We start from the raw sequence: 20,487 nt of genomic DNA, 5'->3' as shown, positions 1-20,487 counted from the left end.
TGTGGCGATGTACACTTTTCGAACTCAACGGCAGCCATCTTAGCTACTTAGCGGAAGAGGGCGGAGCCAGGCTGAGCCAAAGTCGGTGCATTTTCCACATAGCCTGCATTAATAGTCATTTTGTAGTTTTTCTAGTTTTAATAGCTTTTTATAGCTGCTAAAGAGTTCACCGTTCAAAGCGGGATGTTTGTTGCGGGCGATGAGCCGCAAATATAAATATTGCCCCCGTGTGGTAAAATGTTTAATTGCACCCTGCATTAGTTTAATCTATGAAAAATGTACGTAATAGACAAAATTCTTAACGATCAATTAGTCGTTCGTCGATTAATCATGCCCATCCCTAATATATATATATATATACATCATGTAGAGCCCGACCGATATAGGATTTTTAAGGCCGATACCGATACGAATATTTTGTGATTTAAAAATCCGATATGCCGATATATAATATATATATATATAAAAATCCAGAAACGCGCAACAAAACAAACAGATTTCCCTAACATTGGTTATTTGTAGTTATCCTTTAAATCCTTTTCACTCTCAGCTAACACGTAACAACAGCAAAACTGGAAATGGTAGTCATGAATTAAGTCATGCTTATCGCCTTTAGAGAATTGATGGGGATGTTCTTTTAATTGTTATTCAAGCAATGTATGTCTCGTGATAGTTGCCAACTTACCATGAACACACTTTCACACATGAACAACGCCGATGATCTCCGTCGAGATCCGTCATTCACTCTGCCTAACTCTGGCTGAATCAGTGGGTTTGGGGCGTTAGAGAGAGACCGTTTTTTTTTCTAAATATTCATTTATCTGCCATTATCAACGCTGATACCGAATAGTTTGAAAAATGCCTAATATCAGCCGATAATATCGGCCTGCCGATATATCGGTCAGGCTCTAATATCATGCATTGTATGTTATTTTTGTGTTTTCCCAGTTATGTTTTTTTTATCATTTAATAGTTCCGGGACGTTGGGATCAACTAGAAATTGCATTCCCTGCAGAAAACGGGTGTGAATGCTAGGGCCCGACCGATTCATCGGCCTGCCGATTTAATCGGCCGATTATAGCCTTTTTGAAAATAATCAACATCTGCCAAAAAGACGCCAATTACAACCGATTTATTGCGCTCCTACTCGCCTTGCTAACTAACAACTTTAGCTGGAGTAAAAAAGAGGAGATTGAATTTTACCGTACAACATGAAAGCACGCTCGCTCAGGCAGCTGCGCGCTAACCTCACCAATGTACACAAGACGCGTTGTTTGAGCATGTTGTGCCAGTTTTTCTTTAGCTCCAGGCCATGCTAATTTGTTATACTGTAGATTCTAACGGTGGGACCATACTGCTCAGCACGCACTTGTAAGTCACTACTCACGAGCGCAGCACATTGGGAGTTAGTTATTTATTTTACATTTACGAAGTATAAGTAGTAGTAGCTGATGTATTGGTAGTTGCTGAAGTAGAAGTAGTAGCTGAAGTAGAAGTAGTAGCTGAAGTAAAAGTAGTAGCTGAAGTAGGGCTGGGCGATATGGACAAAATCTTATATCACGATATGAGTAATTTTATATCACGATATGGATATATATCACAATATGGTATTTTTGAAGTAAATTAAAATAATAAATGGCTTAAAATAACCATACTTCACAGGGGTTTTTCTAGAAAAAATTCACAAGGGGGAAAACATCAATGGTGAGGGAGCAAAGCGACTGAGCGGGGGGGGAGGTGTGGAAGGGGGGGTTCCCAGTGGTGTAGTCTATTTTATTGTAGTGGGTATACTGTGATGATTCCCTCCCAGCCTCGTACAATCCCGTCCCACCGGTACGTGTACGCGTGTGGCGCTTATGGGGTGTCGCACCACACTCACTAACGCAGGGGTCTACAACCCACTGATTTAAGAGTATAACGATTTTGAGCAATCATGGAAAGCTGAGTAGGTTTATCCGTTTTAATAACAGTATGAACAAATACAACACAAAAATGACGAGTTGTCCTTTGTATATCTAAAGTAGCAATAGGTGGCACATGCTAAACAAGGACAAAATCTACTCAAAATAATTTAATGAACTCTTTACAACCATGGCTAACCAGTGCATGAGAAGGAGATGACAGGAGACTAATGTTTCACTCTTTCAATTGCTCTAATGTTTCACTCTTTCAATTGCTCTAATTTGAGCTCTTACTGTTGTTATCTAACATACCATACAGTAATTGAATTGTGTAAAAGTGTGAAATTACTGCACCTTATTAGCTATACTCTCATTTGCATAGTGATTAACATTATGAATTTCAATTGTGTATACCAACTGTATGTTGGCTGACATTTACCTAACTCTTTTCCCCTCCACTCTAACCAAGGATGCCTGTTTTTAAATTCCCTAGCCTGACGCCCAGTCTGAAAGGCTGGCCAGGGGTTCTCATCTAAAAGTAACAAGGAGATATAAAGTGGGATTAAAACATTGTCTTCTGTTGACTACTTATTATGTGGTTTACACATTAATATGGGAGGACTGGACACACACACACACACACACACACACAGACAGAGAGACACAGACACAGACACAGACACAAGCGCATGCGCACGCACACACACACACGCGAGAAGGAGGGGCTCGGCCCGCCAACTAACGTGAAGAGACGCATGGGCAGCTTCGCGCTTCGTAACAGAGACAGGGCAGAGCGCGCAGGGGGAATTTTATGAATGGTGAATGTAGGAGATAATTTCCCCTGCTTAAAGTATTTTATTGCAGTTATACCCAACCGGTATTTGCGAAAAATAAACACAGAAGTGAAAGATCTGTCACAAGACGATTGATACGTATCCGTGCACATTTTTAAGTGGGTATACGCAAATCCTGGTGCGTTCCTAGTGGGTATACGGCGTATAACTGCGTATCACGTAGACTACACCACTGGGTTCCCCCCCCTTCCGCGGTGCGGAGCTTTTGAAAATTTGCAAGACAATCCTTGCTTTTCTTCACCCCGCGGCACGACATTTTAAAAACACTGTAAACTAAGTCACCAAACGCTATATTTTCTTTCTTCTCAGACACTCTCAGATTCACTGAACTGATAAATTTGGTTCGGGAGAAGAGATAAAAGCCCGCCTACACTGTAAACTGATTGGTTGACTTACCGATCCAGGCCAATCAGGAGGCGCCTGCGGCTCACGTGCACACTGCCTCATGCACAGTTTCTAGATCCCTCTCTGTTGTGCTGCGCGCTCGCTACACAGATGCAAACGCGGTTAGGAGCACGTCTGTCTCCTGTGCGCGGTCTTGCTCGCTCGCTCTCCATTCCGGGAGATTTTAAGTAATTTAAAATTTTCGACAAGGAGGCGCTGGGTTGAAACAAGGAGGCGCAGCGCCCCTCTTTCCCGGTTTAGATTAACCCCTGCTTCACTTTTGATCAGTTTTTTCTTTTATTTTGAACTTGAATTTCCATGCTTACAAAGGAGTTAGTAGCGAACAATCTGTCATTAACTGCAGTGTCATATAGTGCAAACATCTTGTAAACATTGAACTGTTTTTTCAATACAAATAACTTTTTTTGAAAGGTGTGCTTCACACCTGCCTGGCTGTCAGTCAGTGCAGTGTAATATAAAATATAAATCACAGCATCACACAAATATTTTAATTAGTAATTATACACTTATAAAATAAAGTTGCTGTGCAAATAGCTGGTGGTAAAAATAGAACTGTTTCTTCAATACAAATGAGATTTATTTTCAAGTTAACAGGTGAGTCTCACACCTGCCTTGCTTCAGTCAGTGCAGTGCAATATAAACGATATGGCCAAATCTCTCCCGGTAGACACTTTCATATCGTCCACGGTATGATATCGTCATATCGCCCAGCCCTAAGCTGAAGTAGAAGTAGTAGCTGAAGTAGTGGCAGGAGCTGAAGTAGTGGCAGGAGCTGAAGTAGTGGCAGGAGCTGAAGTAGTGGCAGGAGCTGAAGTAGTGGCAGGAGCTGGGGTAGTGGCAGGAGCTGAAGTAGTAGTTGCTTGAGTAGTAGTAGCTGGAGCAGTAGTAAAAGCTAGAGTAGCTGAAGTAGTAGTAGCTGAAGTAGTAGGTAGTAGTAGTAGCTGAAGTAGTAGGTAGTATCTCAAGTAGTGGTAGTAGCTGAAGTAGTGGCAGGAGCTGAAGTAGTGGCAGGAGCTGAGGTAGTGGCAGGAGCTGAGGTAGTGGCAGGAGCTGAGGTAGTGGCAGGAGCTGAAGTAGTGGCAGGAGCTAAAGTAGTAGTAGCTGGAGTAGTAGTTGGAGTATTAGTAGAAGCTGGAGTAGCTGAAGTAGTGGGTAGTAGCTGAAGTAGAAGTAGTAGTAGTAGTAGCTGAAGTAGTAGGGAGTAGCTGAAGTAGTAGGCAGTTGCTGAAGTAGGTGTATTGCAGTGGTGGGCTGTCAGGGCCAGCAAGGCCTTCTCTATATTAGGGCTGCAGGATATATCGGCTATGTACGATATATCGATATAATTTCCAAGGGGATACAAGATTTGACAATATCGTTTATATCGATATGCGTTAAAATGGTCCGTTTCCCGCTCAAGCGTCTACAGCGCTTGCCTTGGAGACTGTGAGCGCGACCCCTCCCCCTCTCACTCTGTCTTTCCGAACGTGCCGTGTGCAAAGACGCCTCATTCCCACCCCCGCCGCCCCCTCACAACACAACAAGCATGGATGATACCCGTAAAGAAAACGAGACGGCGGCGGGAGACGAAATTGTTTCAAAGAGGAGAAACAACGGCTCTATAATGTGGAAATAGTTTGGGTTTAAAAAAAACAGTTGAGCAGCAGCTGCAGGTCATCTGTAGAGTGTAGCAAAACCGTTGCGACTAAAAGTGGAAGCACGACAAATCTGTTCCACCATTTACAGCAGCGGCACAAAGTGCAGTATGAGGAATGCGTAAAACTCTGTGGCTGTGCTGCTGCATCACCGGCCGCGACAGCTTCTTCTGCCCCGAAACCAGGGCCGGCGATCAGCAAATGTGTTGGGGGCGCCCTCTGGTGACGCTCTTAATTAATTAATTAAAATATACGAAACAAGCGAAATGAAACCAAACATGTTCCCAAATGGAACGGAGAAGGGAGGGGGCAGGGGATTAAAGTTACGGCGCACTGAAACCCTCACCGTAGTAGGCTACGCAGGACAATGCGACGAAGCCAATGCTCTTAATGGTAGCTAATGTGTGTAACCTACAGCTTTATATTGTTTTGCATAGGTGATTATTTTGTGAAGAAGGTGAAAAACATCCCTTTTTTTACATGTTCATTGAATTCTGTTGAAAATAACGATACAAAATCACATGTTGCAGTCATATGGACCTATGTTTTAATATAAGTGCTTGCAACATCTCACATGTGGTTTTTGACTTGCATAAAAAACATCTAACCCACTCTATAGAAAATATCGAGATATATATCGTATATCGCCATTCAGCCAAAAAATATCGGGATATCATATTTTGCCCATATCGTGCAGCCCTACTCTATATATATATCTCTAATATGAGTTCCCCTAGCCTGCCTATGGTCCCCAAGTGGCTAAAACTTGCTTTTGGTGTAAAACGAGAACTAGGTGGTGGTGGTGGTGGTGAGTTAGGTTTCCCCCCTTCTGTAAGCGTCTTTGGGTCATTGAAAAGCGCTATATAAATATAATGAATTATTAATTATTATTATTAATTATTAATTATTATTATTAATTATTATTATTAGGTGTTCTGCTCGCCTTTGAAAAAAACGGAGGCTCAAGCGCGCTGATTTGGAATGTGGTTTCCTATATCATCACACTGCAGTAAGCTTGTGTGTGTGTGTGTGTGTGTGTGTGTGTGTGTGTGTGTGTGTGTGTGTGTGTGTGTGTGTGTGTGTGTGTGTGTGTGTGTGTGAGAGAATACACACTATCGCAAGTGTTTCTTGTCGGTTCTTTGACGTCTCTTGTATTTCCACAACGAGACTGTAGTGGGGGTTATCTCAGCCATGGTTGAGAAAAAATTGGGGGAAAGGAACTTTGGCTTTGACTCCCTGAAGTACATGAACTGCGTCATGTCGCCGCGAAGCACCGGCAGTGGGCAGCCAGCAGCAGGAAGCGCGCGGTTCAGTCTACTTCAGATTGATGTGAAAGTGGAAGAACCAGAGATGTCGCAGAACCCGACGAAGTCGTTTGTGATTCATAATATCGTCGGGCGGCGCACACTGCTTTTGGCCGTGATAATATATGTATTATATGATATAGATATCTATGTATTATATGATATTATTTAGATATAGAGTTTCCAGGACTGTAAAGCAAGTGTTGTACACTTCCTTGTTATTTGGATAACCGTTCTAATTTTGGTGTTATGGCGCACGTCTATGGAAAGCCAAGGAGGCCACTAACTGGCCCTAGAATGGCGCGGTAAAAGTGCAAAACCTCACGGAATCCATACGGATTACGTACGGTTTGGCAGGAATTCCGTACGTTTTTTGAATGACTAATAGCCGGGGCTATTAGTTATTCACTCCGGCTATTATTTATTCACTCCCGCTATTAGGTATGCAGAACGATTAGGTATCCCTCTTCTTTGCTTGACTACAAAGTTTGAAGGCTGTCTAACCAATCAGTGAAGAGAAATACCAGACTAAAGTAACGCATTGTCGAGAGCTGCAGTGCCTCCATGTTTCGCCGTAACATAAAGCTGTGTTGTCTTTACTAGTTTCACTCCAATGTAATGACCACCACTAGCTAGCGGAAAATACATTTGTGTCTAGTACAGTGATATATTTGTATATGTTAGGCTATATATTGAGATGGCAGTGTGCGAAATACCAGTCAATATTCGGGGATGTCCTCATCCCCAGATTGTTCTCGATATGCAGTAGCCAGCTAGGCTAAAACATTACAATATTTCATGGATGCAAGCAAGCCAAGACAATAAATCGCAGTTACGTATGTAACTCCGGTTCTATGAATCCTGGATGACCGCCAGAGGCGGTGCATTAAGCACTGGATTTATCCGTCTCGCGCATGCGCAGTTCGAGTACCTATACCAACAAGGTCACATGTGACCCTCGTGACACCGGATTGGCTATATAGCCCGGTGTCGACAGAGGATCTGTTCCCAGAATCTTCTCGCGAACCACGAGACTTCTGAGTGACCTGTAACTCTGGCGGTCATCCAGGATTCATAGAACCGGAGTTACATACGTAACTCTGCGTTCTATTTCATCCTTACTGACCGCCAGAAGCGGTGCATTAAGCACTGGATGGCCAATACCAACAACGTCACGAAGAGTCAAGGTGCTCACCTACTGATCAGAGAGAGCAGAGCTTGGCATCAGGGCCACGCCCATTGGATGGGGAGTGGCAACGTTGACCCGGTAGAACCTGGAGAATGTGCTAGGCGACGCCCATGACGCCGCGGCACAGATGGTCCCCAGGGGCACCCCTCTCAGGGCAGCCCATGATGTGGAGACGCTCCTAGTTGAGTGACACCTCACCCTGGATGGCGGGGGGCGGCCACTGGCCCCGTAGGCGTGTGTTATGGTCTCCACAATCCAGTGGGACAGCCTCTGCTTTGTTAAAGCACGACCCCTGTTAGGGCCACCATGGCAAACAAAAAGCTGCTCCGACTGGCTAATACCGGCGGTAGCAGAAATATAAGCCCTAAGGGCCCGCACCGGGCACAGCAGCTCAGACCCACCCTCCCCAGAAGGGGGGTCAAAGCGTGCTAACTGGATGGGCTGGTTAAGGTGATTGCGTGGCAGGGTCTTTGGCAGGAACGCAACGTTCGGCCATAGAGTGACACCCGAGCCATCAGAGTTCCACCTCAGGCATGTATCACTCACTGATAGGGCATGCAACTCCCCGACCCGCTTGGCAGATGTTATGGCGAGTAAAAAGGCAGCCTTCATAGACAGCCACTTCAAACCCCCTTGACCCAAAGGCTCGAAGGGAGGAGATGACAAGGCTTCCAGCACCAGCGGCAGGTCCCATGCTGGAGACCGCATGGCTGTAGGGGGACGCAGCCTCAAAGCCCCTCTTAGAAAGAGGGACACTAATCTGTGGCGCCCTACCGTGGCGCTGTCAACCCTATCATGTAGGGAGGAGATGGCAGCGACATAGACCCTCAAGTTAGAGTGCGACCGGCCACTATCCAGGAGGGACTGCAGAAATTCCAGTACCGTGGTCACAGCGCAATGCACTGGATCCACGGCCCTCGCCGCACACCAGTTGGAGAACAGCTTCCACCTGTTTCCGTACTGCAACCTGGTCGATGGTGCCCTGGCACTCATGACCGTACCCCTGACAGCCGCAGTGCACTCCCTCAGGAGTGGGTCGGGCCCTGCAGTGGCCAAGCCCAGAGCTGTAGGCGAGAGGGGTCGGGATGCCAGATCTGACCCCCCAGCTGGGACAGGAGATCCCTCCTGTCGGGGAGGCGCCATGGCGAGCTGCAGCAGAGCCTGAGCAGCAGTGGATACCAGAGCCTCCCCGGCCAAAAGGGGGCCACCAGAAGGAGCCGGTGGCCCTGCAAAAGGACCCTCTGGAGTGTCGGCAGAACCAGAGGCAATGGTGGGTAGGCATAAAGAGGCCTGTCCGGCCAATCGTGCGCCAGCGCGTCCTGCCCTAAAGGGCTGGACGCTTCTGCCCAGGAGAACCAGAGGGGGCAATGCGCCGACTCCTCCGAGGCAAAGAGGTCCACCTCTGCCCTGCCGAAGAGGCCCCACATTGACTCCACCACCTCGGGGTGAAGCCGCCATTCCCCCGGTGGAGGCTTCCGTCGGGAGAGGAAGTCTGCCGCCCAATTCTGGGCCCCCGGCAAATAGACTGCCCGTAGGCTGGCCAGACGGGGAGAAGCCCAAGTCCACAGGCTCTGGGATACCCGGAGTAGCCGTGCTGACCTGGTGCCCCCCTGGTGGTTCACCTGCGAAACTGTGGCCATGTTGTCCGACCGGACCAGGACATGCCGGCCTGTCAAATGGGGCAGAAAGCTGGCTAATGCCAGCTGCACATCCCGGAGTTCCAGCACATTGATGTGTTGTGCCACGTCCCGGCCAGACCACCGTCCCTGCGCAGTCCTGCCCTGCCACACTGCTCCCCATCCCGAGAGGCAGGCGTCGGTTGTCACCAACTCCCGGCGTGCCGGGATTGCGCCCATGGGCACGCCTGCCTCCAGATACGCTCTCTTTCTCCATGGGGCCAGAGAGACAAGACACTGCAGGGTCACCTTGACCCTCCTCTGCCTGTGCCACTTGGCATCTAGGTGCAGGCTGTTCAGCCACATTTGGAGTGGCCGCAGGGACAGTAAGCCCAGAGGCACCACAGCTGAAGCAGCTGCCAGCTTGCCCAGAAGCTGAAGAAAATGAATAAAAAGCAGCCTCCTGCCGGCTCTGAAGAGGGGAAGGAGGCGGAGGATGTCGTTCACCCGTCGAGGTGAAAGGTAGGCCCTCATGGCGACCGAGTCCAGGACCAACCCCAGATAGGTAACCCGTTGGGAAGGGTCCAGGCAACTCTTCGTTTGATTCACCGTCAAGCCCAGCCGGGCGACGTGCGACAGCAGGCGGGCCGTGTCCTGGGCCACCTGGGACCTGGAGGGCGCACAGACCAGCCAGTCGTCCAGATACGGCAGGATTTTCATGCCCTGCGTCTGCAGGGGTGCGAGGGCTGCCGCCACAACCCTGGTGAAAACCCTCGGGGAGAGGGAAAGCCCGAAGGGAAGTACCCTGAATTGGTAATGCCTGCCCCGATAGGCACACCTCAGGAACCGCCTGTGGTGTGCCGCAACCAGCACATGAAAATAGGCGTCCTTTAGGTCTATAGTCGTGAACCACTCCCCCCTGGCAACTACCCTCAGGGTGTCCGCCGAGGTGAGCATGTGAAATGGTACAATTTTTAAAAACGTGTTCAGGCCCCTTAGGTCTAGAATGGGCCTGAATCCGCCGTCTTTCTTGGTGACCAGAAAGTACGCCGAGTAGAACCCCCCGGGTTGTAACTGAGGGTCTACTGGCTCGATCTCACCCTTTGCCAGGAGGGTGGATAGCTCCTGGGCCAGAGCTGCGGCCTTCGTCGGGTCGCGGATGACTGTCATCCTGACCCGGCCGAAGGCCTGGGGCCGGCGTCGGAACTGTAATTCGTACCCCCGGGTTAAGGTGGAAACCACCCAGGGGTCTATAGTACAGGCAGCCCAATAGCTGATCTGCTGCTGGGAAAAACAGCCGACGACCGGCTCCGCGGCCCAAGGCTGCCCGGGCGATGGGCGGGCGGGGGGGCGCGAAAGCTATCAGCGGGCTGCTGGGCGGACCGCCGAGACCTGCGTAGGCCCTCATCTCTTGCTGGGTAAGAGCGTGGTGGCTGGTAGCGGCCCCGGGGGGCAGCCTGGGGGGCTCTTGGCCTGCCAGGAGCGGAGACACTCCTGTGAAGAAGGTTGGTTTGCCTAGCTTGGGCAGCTCGCTCCAGCGTCTCCAGGGCAGCTGACCCAAACAGCTCCCCCGGTACCACTGGCACGGCTCTAAGGGCCTTCCTGCACGCCTCCGTCAGGGGCGACTGAGCCAACCAAACCTGGCGGCGAGTCTGGACCAGGGTGGACATAACATGCCCCAATTCCCTGGACATGTGGGCAAAGGCCTGTAGGGACGCGTCGCTCAGGTCCTGTGTAGACTGTGTAGCGAGGTCGAGAGCGCCAGCATTAGGTGGGAGAGGGAGTTGCCAATCCGCCCCATACGTGCTGCTGCGTCATAGGCCTTCGAAAGCAGGTCGTCTGTGACCCTGCACTGGGGCCGAGGACACCTGGCTTCCGGCCGCAAGGCCTGATCGGGGGTTAGAATGAGGGAGGCAATGGCGGGCTCAACGGGTGGCATGCAACCCAAACCATACTGCGCTGGATCCCGCATGGCAGCCAAGGCCCGAGCACTGGAAGAAGGACGGGGGAGAGCCTTGGCGTCCTTCCAGCAGAGGTGTAGCTCCTTTAAATACTCCTCCGAAGGAGGGACAGAGAAAGGGGCTGTGGCAGGGCTGCGCCTGAAAAAGGCGCTAGGCTGGGCCAAGTCTGCCTGAGGAGAATCGAGCCCCAGGCGAGCCAGGGCCGTACGGATGACGGCCCCGATGGGGTTACCCTCTGTGCTGTGCCCAGAGCTCTGAGCAGAGGAGCGGGAGGCCTCCCCAAAAGCGTTTGAGGCTTCCTCCCCCGTGACACCCTCACTGAAGAGGTTGGCTGATGCCGCCAGCGACAGGACATCGTCCGTCCCCGGCACATGCCCCAAGGAAGGGTCAGGCCGGATGTCAGCCACCGCGCCACCTGCCCCAGGTTGCAGGGTCAGGAGGAGTTCCTGTATCCTCTCCATATCGGACGACAAGCGATCCACCTTGGATGCTAGCTCGTCCCTAGCCCTTTTCCTGGCGGGGGGCCTGCTCTACCCCGACGCCAAGAATGGCCGGGCTGAGCAGGAGGAAGTGGCGCCATTGATGGTAGGTCGACAGCTGCCGGATGTTCCACCGCTGCGAGCCTAGCCAGCCTGAGTGCCAAGGGCATGGAGCCGCAGTTCATACAGGCCCTCTCGGTAAGGCCCTCCCTCAAATGCTCGAAGCCGAGGCAAGAGGGGCAGCGATCATGGCCATCGTCAGGCTCAAGGAGGGCCACACAGGCGCCACACACATGAGCCATCAGCAGAACACTGGGAGAGGGAGCACTGCCTTCACCAGAGAGCTACTAATTCAAGAAAAGCCAAGAAAGTGTTACCGGGAGAGGACGCGAGAGCTCAGTCTTCACCAGCAAGTGACTGAAAAAATAATTACACACTCAAATATACAGCAGTGTTCTCGGGAGAGGACGCGAGAGCGCTGCCTTCACCGGTAAGTGACTGAAAAGAAACAAACAAGTGTTACAGGGAGAGGGCGCGAGAGCGCTGCCTTCACCGGTGAGTGACTGAAAAATAAACCCCAACAGTGTTACAGGGAGAGGGCGCGAGAGCGCTGCCTTCACCGGTAAGTGACTGACTGGAAAAACTTTTACCAAATAAATTTGGTAACCCAGAACACAGCCGAGCTGTTTCTATAAGGGAGCTATCAGTAGCGAAATTAATCCCAGTAGGGAAAAAATAATCCCAGCAGTGTTGCCGGGAGAGGACGCGAGAGCGCTGCCTTCACCGGTAAGTGACTGAAACTAAACAAAAACTTGGAAGCTTCTACTCAAGGGAAGCCTTTCAGCGCTGTACAGACCAACAGCCCCTGGAGGACGAGTTCACCCGTTGCTCCGACCCTTGGTCGCGAGGCTGCACACAGTCTGGAGCGCGATCCTTTTCAAAAAGCGAATACGCTATCCGCAAGCGGTACTACAACATGCGTCTTTGCGAGAAGATGAAAGGAACAGATCCTCTGTCGACACCGGGCTATATAGCCAATCCGGTGTCACGAGGGTCACATGTGACCTTGTTGGTATAGGTACTCGAACTGCGCATGCGCGAGACGGATAAATCCAGTGCTTAATGCACCGCCTCTGGCGGTCAGTAAGGATGAAATAGAACTATATCTATAGCCAACATGGCAACGCACGCATGCGCGCACGCGCGCGCGTGCACACACGCACACACACTTTAAATACACTGGTAAAGCAATAGGAGCCTGCATTGGCTAAAGTTGTTGGGATGCATGTTATTTTATAACACGGAGAGGTAAAGTTGTGCATTACAATGCAAACACGACAATAATTGGCACCATTCTTGCGCACTCAGAAGAACATGAACTGAATAAATGCCAGGTATATAGCATATCGGAGACGGGCACACAATCAGTGCATTTGCAAATGAGAGCCTGCAGTATGACCGATCTTGTGACATTATTTAACCATCCATCTACAGCTAATACGATCAGACAGATACATCATTGATCACATAAGACCACAACAAGCGCAACATCACCACGGCAGGTGCGCTCTCTCTCACACAATCACTCCAACTTCTCCAACTCCAAGGCAAGGCTGTTTCACTAAGACCACAAACAACCACAACTAACCAGCCTACATATCCACAACAATCAGTTCTATACAAATTTGCGTCTATCTTGGCGCACATGGCTAATTTGCATAGGCTACTTGCACAGGACTGTCGGCTCCGCTTGGCAAAAAAATAGAACGTATTTGTGAATAAATGCTTTGAATTCTGAATACTGGACTTGGTGAGCTTAAATAGGCTACATTTAAGTGACCTTAAGTGAGATGGCCTAAAACTGAATACAAATGAATTATTCTAGGACATAGGCTTTTCAGGACAATTCAGAGGTTCAACTGTTCGGGATTCATTTTGCTTATTCAGTGAAAGTGATCAGCTGTAGATTCCACACACTGTTAAAAATACGGCACTAGAAGTAGGCTATAAGTCCTCCAAATAATTTAGCAGAATTGCATTAGGCCTACTGCCATAAGCATAAAAGGCAGCAGTCATTATGCGCTAAAATGGTCCCTGCCAGTGTTCTAAAATGGTCCCTTCCAGTGTTCTATAAATTATTGGAAGAGCCCCCCTGGATCGGCTGGGAAAGTCATAGTCACGCTGATTACAGGTGTTTTTAAAATGAGCATACGGCTCTCACAGGACAGCCACGTAACGGACACATCATCTTACATAATTTGATGTATTGCTGTATAGTTAAACTAGCAAACCATCGCAAGGAAATGTAACAAAGCTGTAGCTGAAAGATTCATCCACAAACATCAGAATGGAAAAACACTGGCACCATTTTAGCGCATAATGACTACTGCTGCCTATGCTTGTGGCAGTAATGCAGAAGAAAAGGATTGTACTCCTGGAGCTGAGTTACCGGACTGCCCCGAGCTCCCCGCGCCAGAGCTGCCGGCCGCCGCCAAAGCCGTCCGGCCGCAGTCCGGCAGCTCCGGCGGTGTACTCCGGGAGCTGAACTGGCGCCGAAGCTAGGTGGCAGCTCCGGCGGATGAGCAGCTCCGGCTGGGGTAGCTCGGCGGCAGTCTGGCAGCTCAGCTCCGGGAGTACAATCCCTTTCTATTCCATGTCTCCTCCCCCCGACTTCCCTTCGGTAGCAGCTCCGGCCGGGTGAGCTTGGCGCCAGTAAAAGGGTTTGCACTCCCGGAGCCTAGCTGCAGGGCTAGGGCCGAGTTCCCCCCGCCGGAGCTACTCGTCCGCTGGTCCACAAAATCGTAGCGATGCTCTGATTGGAGGGGAGTGGGGAAGTGGCAGTGGCGCAAAAAGTGGGTATGCACTATATGCGGCGCATAGGGGCGCCGCACCAGAGGGGGCGCCAAAGCGATGGAATATCGCGATGATCAATAACGGAGGAACGTCACTGATAAGGCGCCCCCCTGATCCTTCGCCTCCCTCCCCCCCTCCTCCCCACACGGCGCTCCAGTGGGCACCCCCTCGACCACGCCCTGGAGGGGAGCGCCAGTGTCTTTATTTGAACCGTATTGTCATCTCATGACACGTACCTCAATATGGAGAGGCAGAGAAGAAAGCCCTCGGGGTCACAACATAGAAAAAGAAAGATTGGGAAGGAGAAAGTGTGCGCAGGGTTGAAAGAAAGGTTTTCAAAGTGGTTGAAAGACAGTCGTTTTTATGTCAGTGTATCAAGAGGAGGCTTGTAAATATTCAGGTTAGCTAAATCTACTATTAGTAAAACAACAGGTTACTGTTGTCTTGCAACTGTGTACTGATCAGAATGGAGCCTACAATATAACGGATCATAACAAGACAAGGAACTTGTTTGTGGTTATTTTGTTTTACTTCAATCTCTATGCAAGTCTTTGTTTTATGTCAATAGAACCAGTAAAAACTGAGTTTTAAAGTTGATACTTTATAACTATAAGATTATTATCGTATCTGAATCGAGACTGAATCGTTCTACACAGTATTGCGATGCATTAAAGAATCGATTATTTTTCCCACCCCTATTGGTTACTGTACTCCAACAGTTCTAACAGAGTCTATTGTTTTGCATGTAAGCTTTTTGGTGAAGCTAGAGTTGCTGACACGCACCTTGTGGTAGGGGTATAATAACTGGCAGTGTCTTTCAAAGATACTGAAGCACCATGAAACAAGTGGTTATCTGATGTGGAAAGAATTGGCATCCCGCTTATGCCTAGGTAAAACTATTGATAGCGAATTGCAGAGAGCCTGTTGACTCGAGTGATTGACTGCATACTCTTCCTTGCAGAAAGAAACCTGCCACTGAGGGGGACAAAATTCACAGTTAGGAAATCCTAGAAATGGAAATTTTCTGGGTATCCTTGATCTCTTATAGCACGGTATTATGTTACACTGGCAGAGCATCTTAGAAAGGCTGCCTCTAAAAAAACACCGGATATCTGTCCTGGTGCACTCAAAATGAATTTTTTGATTCGATATCAGAGTGTGTTTTTAGGTCAAATTTGTGCCCAGATCAAAGGGGGGGGGGGGGCGCCTGCTATGTGTCTGCACACCCCCCAGAAAGTAGGCAGTTGCGCCCCTGGGAAGTGGGATGTCATTCAAATGTGCCCCCTACCTACGTAGGAGGGGGCGCCGAAACTGAATCGCTCGTTTGGTTGCTGGAGGCGGGCTGCTTCCAGAAATGCGTATCTCACTCAAAAAATCATGTACAGACTTATTTCAAAGTTTGTATGCGTGTGGGAGCATCATCTACCCACAGTAACACCCCAAATCCCAGGAAAAGTGCTGTTTTCATAAATGTCCCCTTTAACATATGTTCCATGGTCCATTTGCCATGGTCACAGCCAGATATAAATGATGGGTGTTTTCTGATTTTTGCCTAAATGCAGGGGGTTGCCTAAATACAGGGGGCAGGTCAATTTACAGACTGGCTCATCTTTCCCCACCCTCCCCTACATATCATCCTCATACTTTTAGGCCAGGTTATGTGAGGTGTCTCTGTCTCTGAGAGAACGATGAGTAGAGAGGGATCCCGGAGCGGCCCGTGGAGTGGTGAGGCCGGAGGAGGAGGGCGAGGAGGAGGAGGAGGAGGATGGAGAGGTGGGACCGGAGGAGGGCGAGGAGGAGGATGGAGAGGTGGGGCCGGAGGAGGGCGAGGAGGAGGATGGAGAGGAAGACAATGGGGAGGAAAGGGGGCCAGGAGAGGTGGAGAGGGAGGAGGACGAAGAGAGGTTGCTGGGTCTACCTTCAGCAGCCAGATGAGTAGGTTCCTTTCTGAAATGTCGGACATTAAAGAAAACGTGATATGAGATTGGAGTTTTTGTATTATTCTGTTATTGTATGTGTATTTGTTTGTATTATTATCTATTATACAGATATAGATAGATTGATTGAAATCAAATTGCCTCTTTCTCTCTGCAGACTTCTATCAAACCACGTTAGACAGTTTGTGTCCTTATAAGGGATGGCCCCTCTACTTTACTGAAGGTACGCTTTATCATTTTAATACATTTTCAATCCTCGCAAATATTAGAATGACTGACTGACTGATTTTAGAATTAGACCAGTTTTCAGTTTAATGAAACTGACATTTTATGTTTCTGTTTAGGCATCTATTGTATCACTGTAAAATATTAGTTTTCTTAGAGATTGATTTGTTCAGTGTTTTGGTATTGGTTATTGCTTTCAGAATCTTCAAGTTCCTGAGATAATCAGTCTAAGGTGTGTGTGTGTAGGTTTCATTGAGAGTTCACCGTCTGTGGAGAAGATCAGAGTTTTTGAACAATACTTCACCTCCAAGATCGACCTTTACCACAAGGTCTGTTAGCCCCATCAATAATTTGGCAGCTATGGAATGGACTATATGCAACAACCTATCAGCAATGTTCATTATGAATCTAAATTATCAAAGAATATACAGAAGTTAATCTCGAAAAAAAGTTATTCAGCCTTTAGTCAATGTAAATAGTTGCTGTAACGGCGAACATATTTTAAATGGACTCTTGACACGTTGCTTTTTAGTGATAATGTTGTAACGTTGCGGTTATTGGACAGATATACAATGCTGTATCTGTACTTCCTTTTAATTCCAGTGTCGATAAGTGTGTGTTTTATGCGTACCCAGGATGACATTGAGCGGCAGGGCAGTGTTCTGGTGGACTATGCGGACCTCATGGAGAACGTTCTTGTGGACGACACGCTCCATGAACTGGCTACAGAGCTGAAGGAAAAGCCAGAGGCCGTCCTTAACTGTTTAGGACTGGCCATTCACCAGGTACACAGACAGACAGACAGACCGATACCCCTACAGCGCTATCATAGTATACTCCTCTGAACTGCCATCCTATTCAACACATATCAGATGCATTTGTGATTGGTTTGCTGGAGATCTAAAGGGTGTGGTCCAGAGGCTTATGCCAGATAAAACATGAGCTGCAGGTTGGTTTGGTCCCCAGGCGATGTTTTTTAGACTTTTGGAGGATATTTTTTCCATTGTAGAATATTATTTATTTTCTCGACAAAGAGGGAGATTCTGGATCGTTTTCTTTTTGTTTAGGTGTTGACCACCGACCTGGAGAAACAGGCTGCAGAACTGCAAGGGGAAGCGCTTAATACGGCTGCATCTATTATTAGCATACCTCACATAAACGCCAGGTAAAATATCAAACATTTGATGACTTTACTCTAATCCAGACTTCATTCAGTATTTATATCCAGTCCTAGAACCAGACATAGCATCCAGACTCACAGTCCAGTGTTAGAGGGTCTTTAATGGTTCTATGCGCTCCAGGCTGTATAACTTTGAGCCACTGACCCCCCTGCGCACACTACGGGCCAATGTGTTCGGCCGCCTGGTGTGTGTGAGAGGCACGGTGGTCAGAGTGAGCAACATCAAGCCCATGTGCACCAGGATGGCCTTCCTGTGTCAGGGATGCTCGCACACCCACTCTGTCCCGCTGCCCCACGGAAGCTTCACCACACCGGTCAAGGTACATACAAACACGTACGCACGCAAACATGCTGCCACCACAGAGGCAAATCAACCGCTTTGCTTCAGCCACTCATTGGTGTATTGCCCGGTGTAGCAAAACGAAAGAACCCATCCCAACTGAGTGATTGCGAGACAATGTTAATTAGAAGTGAACTCAGTCTACGCTTTAAGCACATGCTTGTTTCTGTAAGTGAACAACTTCATGGCCCTCTACGATTTACGCATGTGCATGTTAAAGAAAATTTGCAACAGTGACCCCTGGTGTCACACTTTATGATGGGGGACAGTGTGAGGTGTAACACCGGTCTGTTTTTTTAATTTTTTTCTGTTTATTTGAATAAATATATAAACTAACATATACGTGTTTTGTGTGTATGTTTGTCTTCGCTCTAAAAGTGTCCCCAGCCTGAGTGTCGGAGCCGTTCCTTTACTGCCGATAGAAGGTCTCCTCTCACACACGCCGTGGACTGGCAGACCATCAAGTAGGTCTACAACCAATAACACTAAACTACTGCGCCCATCCTTCTTTACTCCTTTTCTCAGACTATTCTGGGTCTTAGGGACCAATGCAGACAACATTATATAGTGAGAACCCTGCAGCCGTGATCTGCAGAACGGGCTGGGATGTATCCTTGGGCACATAGCTCTGTCAATGTCCGTCCTCTCAAAGGGTTTTCTGCCACAGATTGGCTACAATTATATCCTTTCATTATGGAAATGATCCCTACATAGAAACACAACTCTTTTATTACCCTTTGCTTGAAATTGTTTGTTGTGTCCAACCAATTTTCTCATGAGTTGAGTTAAGTTGTTGCAGACCGCTAAGTATGGGGTTTCCTTATGCTACATAGAGTGCAGGAGCTGATTTGTGGGGAGCAGAGGGAGGCTGGAAGAATTCCACGCACAGTGGAGTGCCAGCTGACCTCTGACCTGTGCGACAGCTGTGTCCCCGGTGACACGGTGACAGTCACAGGGATCGTTCGGGTGGCTAGTGATGGTATGCACTCGTATATGCAGACAGAAACATGCACATGGTTCCTCAAAGCTGCACTTGTTACCATCATGTTGGCATTGAAAAAGCTGAGCGAGCAGATTGCAAAGACTGAGAGGGCAGAAGCAAAGTCATTTTAAAACTAAGTTCTCCTCCCTTGCTACTCTGATCTAATTGTACGGGCTCGAATGATTCTACCATCTTGGTAGAAAAGCCCTGCCTGGTCAGAACTTAGTTGGGAGTGGTCAAAATACAAATCGTTTCGGTTGTCTAGATATCATAATATACATAATATAGATATAATTATAGCTCTTACATCGTATGCATATGATTTAAAATGCGCTCTAACTTCTGAATCATAGATGGATTGAGTGGTTGTTTGATTGATAAATCCATTGACGTATCCCTAATGGGCCGGGCGCCGTCCATACGGGTCATACCACATTCTTTCACTGTCATTCAGGCCCTCTTTATAGATTCTGGTCTTTTGATGTAGAATAGTGCAGTATTATAGGGCCCTATTTTGCCACCAGGTGGCTAACCAAACTCGCACATTCAAAAAATCCTCTCGGGAAAAGGTCTTTAACGCACCATAACCAGTGTTTGTGGGTGTGTGCAGGCACTTCAAAGGGAAAGAAGGACCAGTGCATGTTCCTGCTCTATATTGAAGCCAACTCAGTCAGCAACACCAAAGGTACGGTCTCCTCAACACCCACCCTGTACACGTCTGAAGACCGGATTACTGCTCAATCATTTTCCTTTGCTTCTCATTTCATGTTTGTTGCTTGCTTTCTGTCTGTGTTGCTGCATTTGCCTAATTTGGTCTATAAACCAGACAACTGATGTCTGTCTTTATGTCTGCAGCATTCAATACAGTGTTTTAAATTGTATATTAAATTGACCCTTCTCATTAAGTTCACTCTTATTCCATTGTTGAGTTCAAGTAATGGCATGTATAACATGTGTTGCATTAAAATATGTTTTTTCTGGATATCTCTGGTGATCCACAAACAGGTGGTTATGTTAAACCTTCTGTCTTACGCTCTCTTCTGCCAGGTCAGCGCTCTGACCTGGGCGCTCAGGACTCTGGAGGGGAAGAGTTCAGTCTGAAGGAGCTGTACGCCATCCAGGAGATCCAGTCCCAGACGGACCTCCTGAGACTCCTAGTGCAGTAAGACACTAGTAGCTGTACGCCAGCCAGAAGATCCAATCCCAGACAGACCTCCTGAGACTCCTAGTGCAGTAAGATACTAGTAGCTGTAGGCCATCCAGGAGATCCAGTCCCAGACGGACCTCCTGAGACTCCTAGTGCAGTAAGATACTAGTAGCTGTAGGCCATCCAGGAGATCCAGTCCAAGACGCACCTCCTGAGACTCCTAGTACAGTAAGACACTATTAGCTGTAGGCCATCCAGGAGATCCAGTCTCAGATGGACCTCCTGAGACTCCTAGTGCAGTAAGACACTAGTAGCTGTAGGCCATCCAGGAGATACAGTCCCAGATGGACCTCCTGAGACTCCTAGTGCAGTAAGATACTAGTAGCTGTAGGCCATCAAGGAGATCCATTCCCAGACGGAACTCCTGAGACTCCTAGTGCAGTAAGATACTAGTAGCTGTAGGCCATCAAGGAGATCTAG

General features: G+C 48.4%; 1 protein-coding gene across 1 annotated transcript in view; it reads left to right on the top strand.

Annotated features, from left to right (window-relative positions):
- The window catches only part of mcm8 (minichromosome maintenance 8 homologous recombination repair factor), a 66,613-nt gene that overhangs the window by 32,349 nt on the left and 13,777 nt on the right, over positions 1–20,487 (top strand). The window contains exons 2-11 of the mRNA XM_056609116.1: positions 15,847–16,131; positions 16,291–16,356; positions 16,605–16,687; positions 16,994–17,143; positions 17,426–17,523; positions 17,660–17,858; positions 18,257–18,342; positions 18,712–18,857; positions 19,471–19,545; positions 19,908–20,022. Of these exons, the coding sequence (XP_056465091.1) occupies positions 15,885–16,131; positions 16,291–16,356; positions 16,605–16,687; positions 16,994–17,143; positions 17,426–17,523; positions 17,660–17,858; positions 18,257–18,342; positions 18,712–18,857; positions 19,471–19,545; positions 19,908–20,022 (1,265 nt within the window). The 5' untranslated portion in view covers positions 15,847–15,884. The remainder of the gene's footprint in view (positions 1–15,846; positions 16,132–16,290; positions 16,357–16,604; positions 16,688–16,993; positions 17,144–17,425; positions 17,524–17,659; positions 17,859–18,256; positions 18,343–18,711; positions 18,858–19,470; positions 19,546–19,907; positions 20,023–20,487) is intronic.

Source organism: Gadus chalcogrammus, chromosome 15 (genome assembly GCF_026213295.1).
Source record: "Gadus chalcogrammus isolate NIFS_2021 chromosome 15, NIFS_Gcha_1.0, whole genome shotgun sequence".
Taxonomy (NCBI): domain Eukaryota; kingdom Metazoa; phylum Chordata; class Actinopteri; order Gadiformes; family Gadidae; genus Gadus; species Gadus chalcogrammus.
Note: the sequence above shows the minus strand (reverse complement) of the source record. Positions and strands in the feature narration are given on the sequence as shown.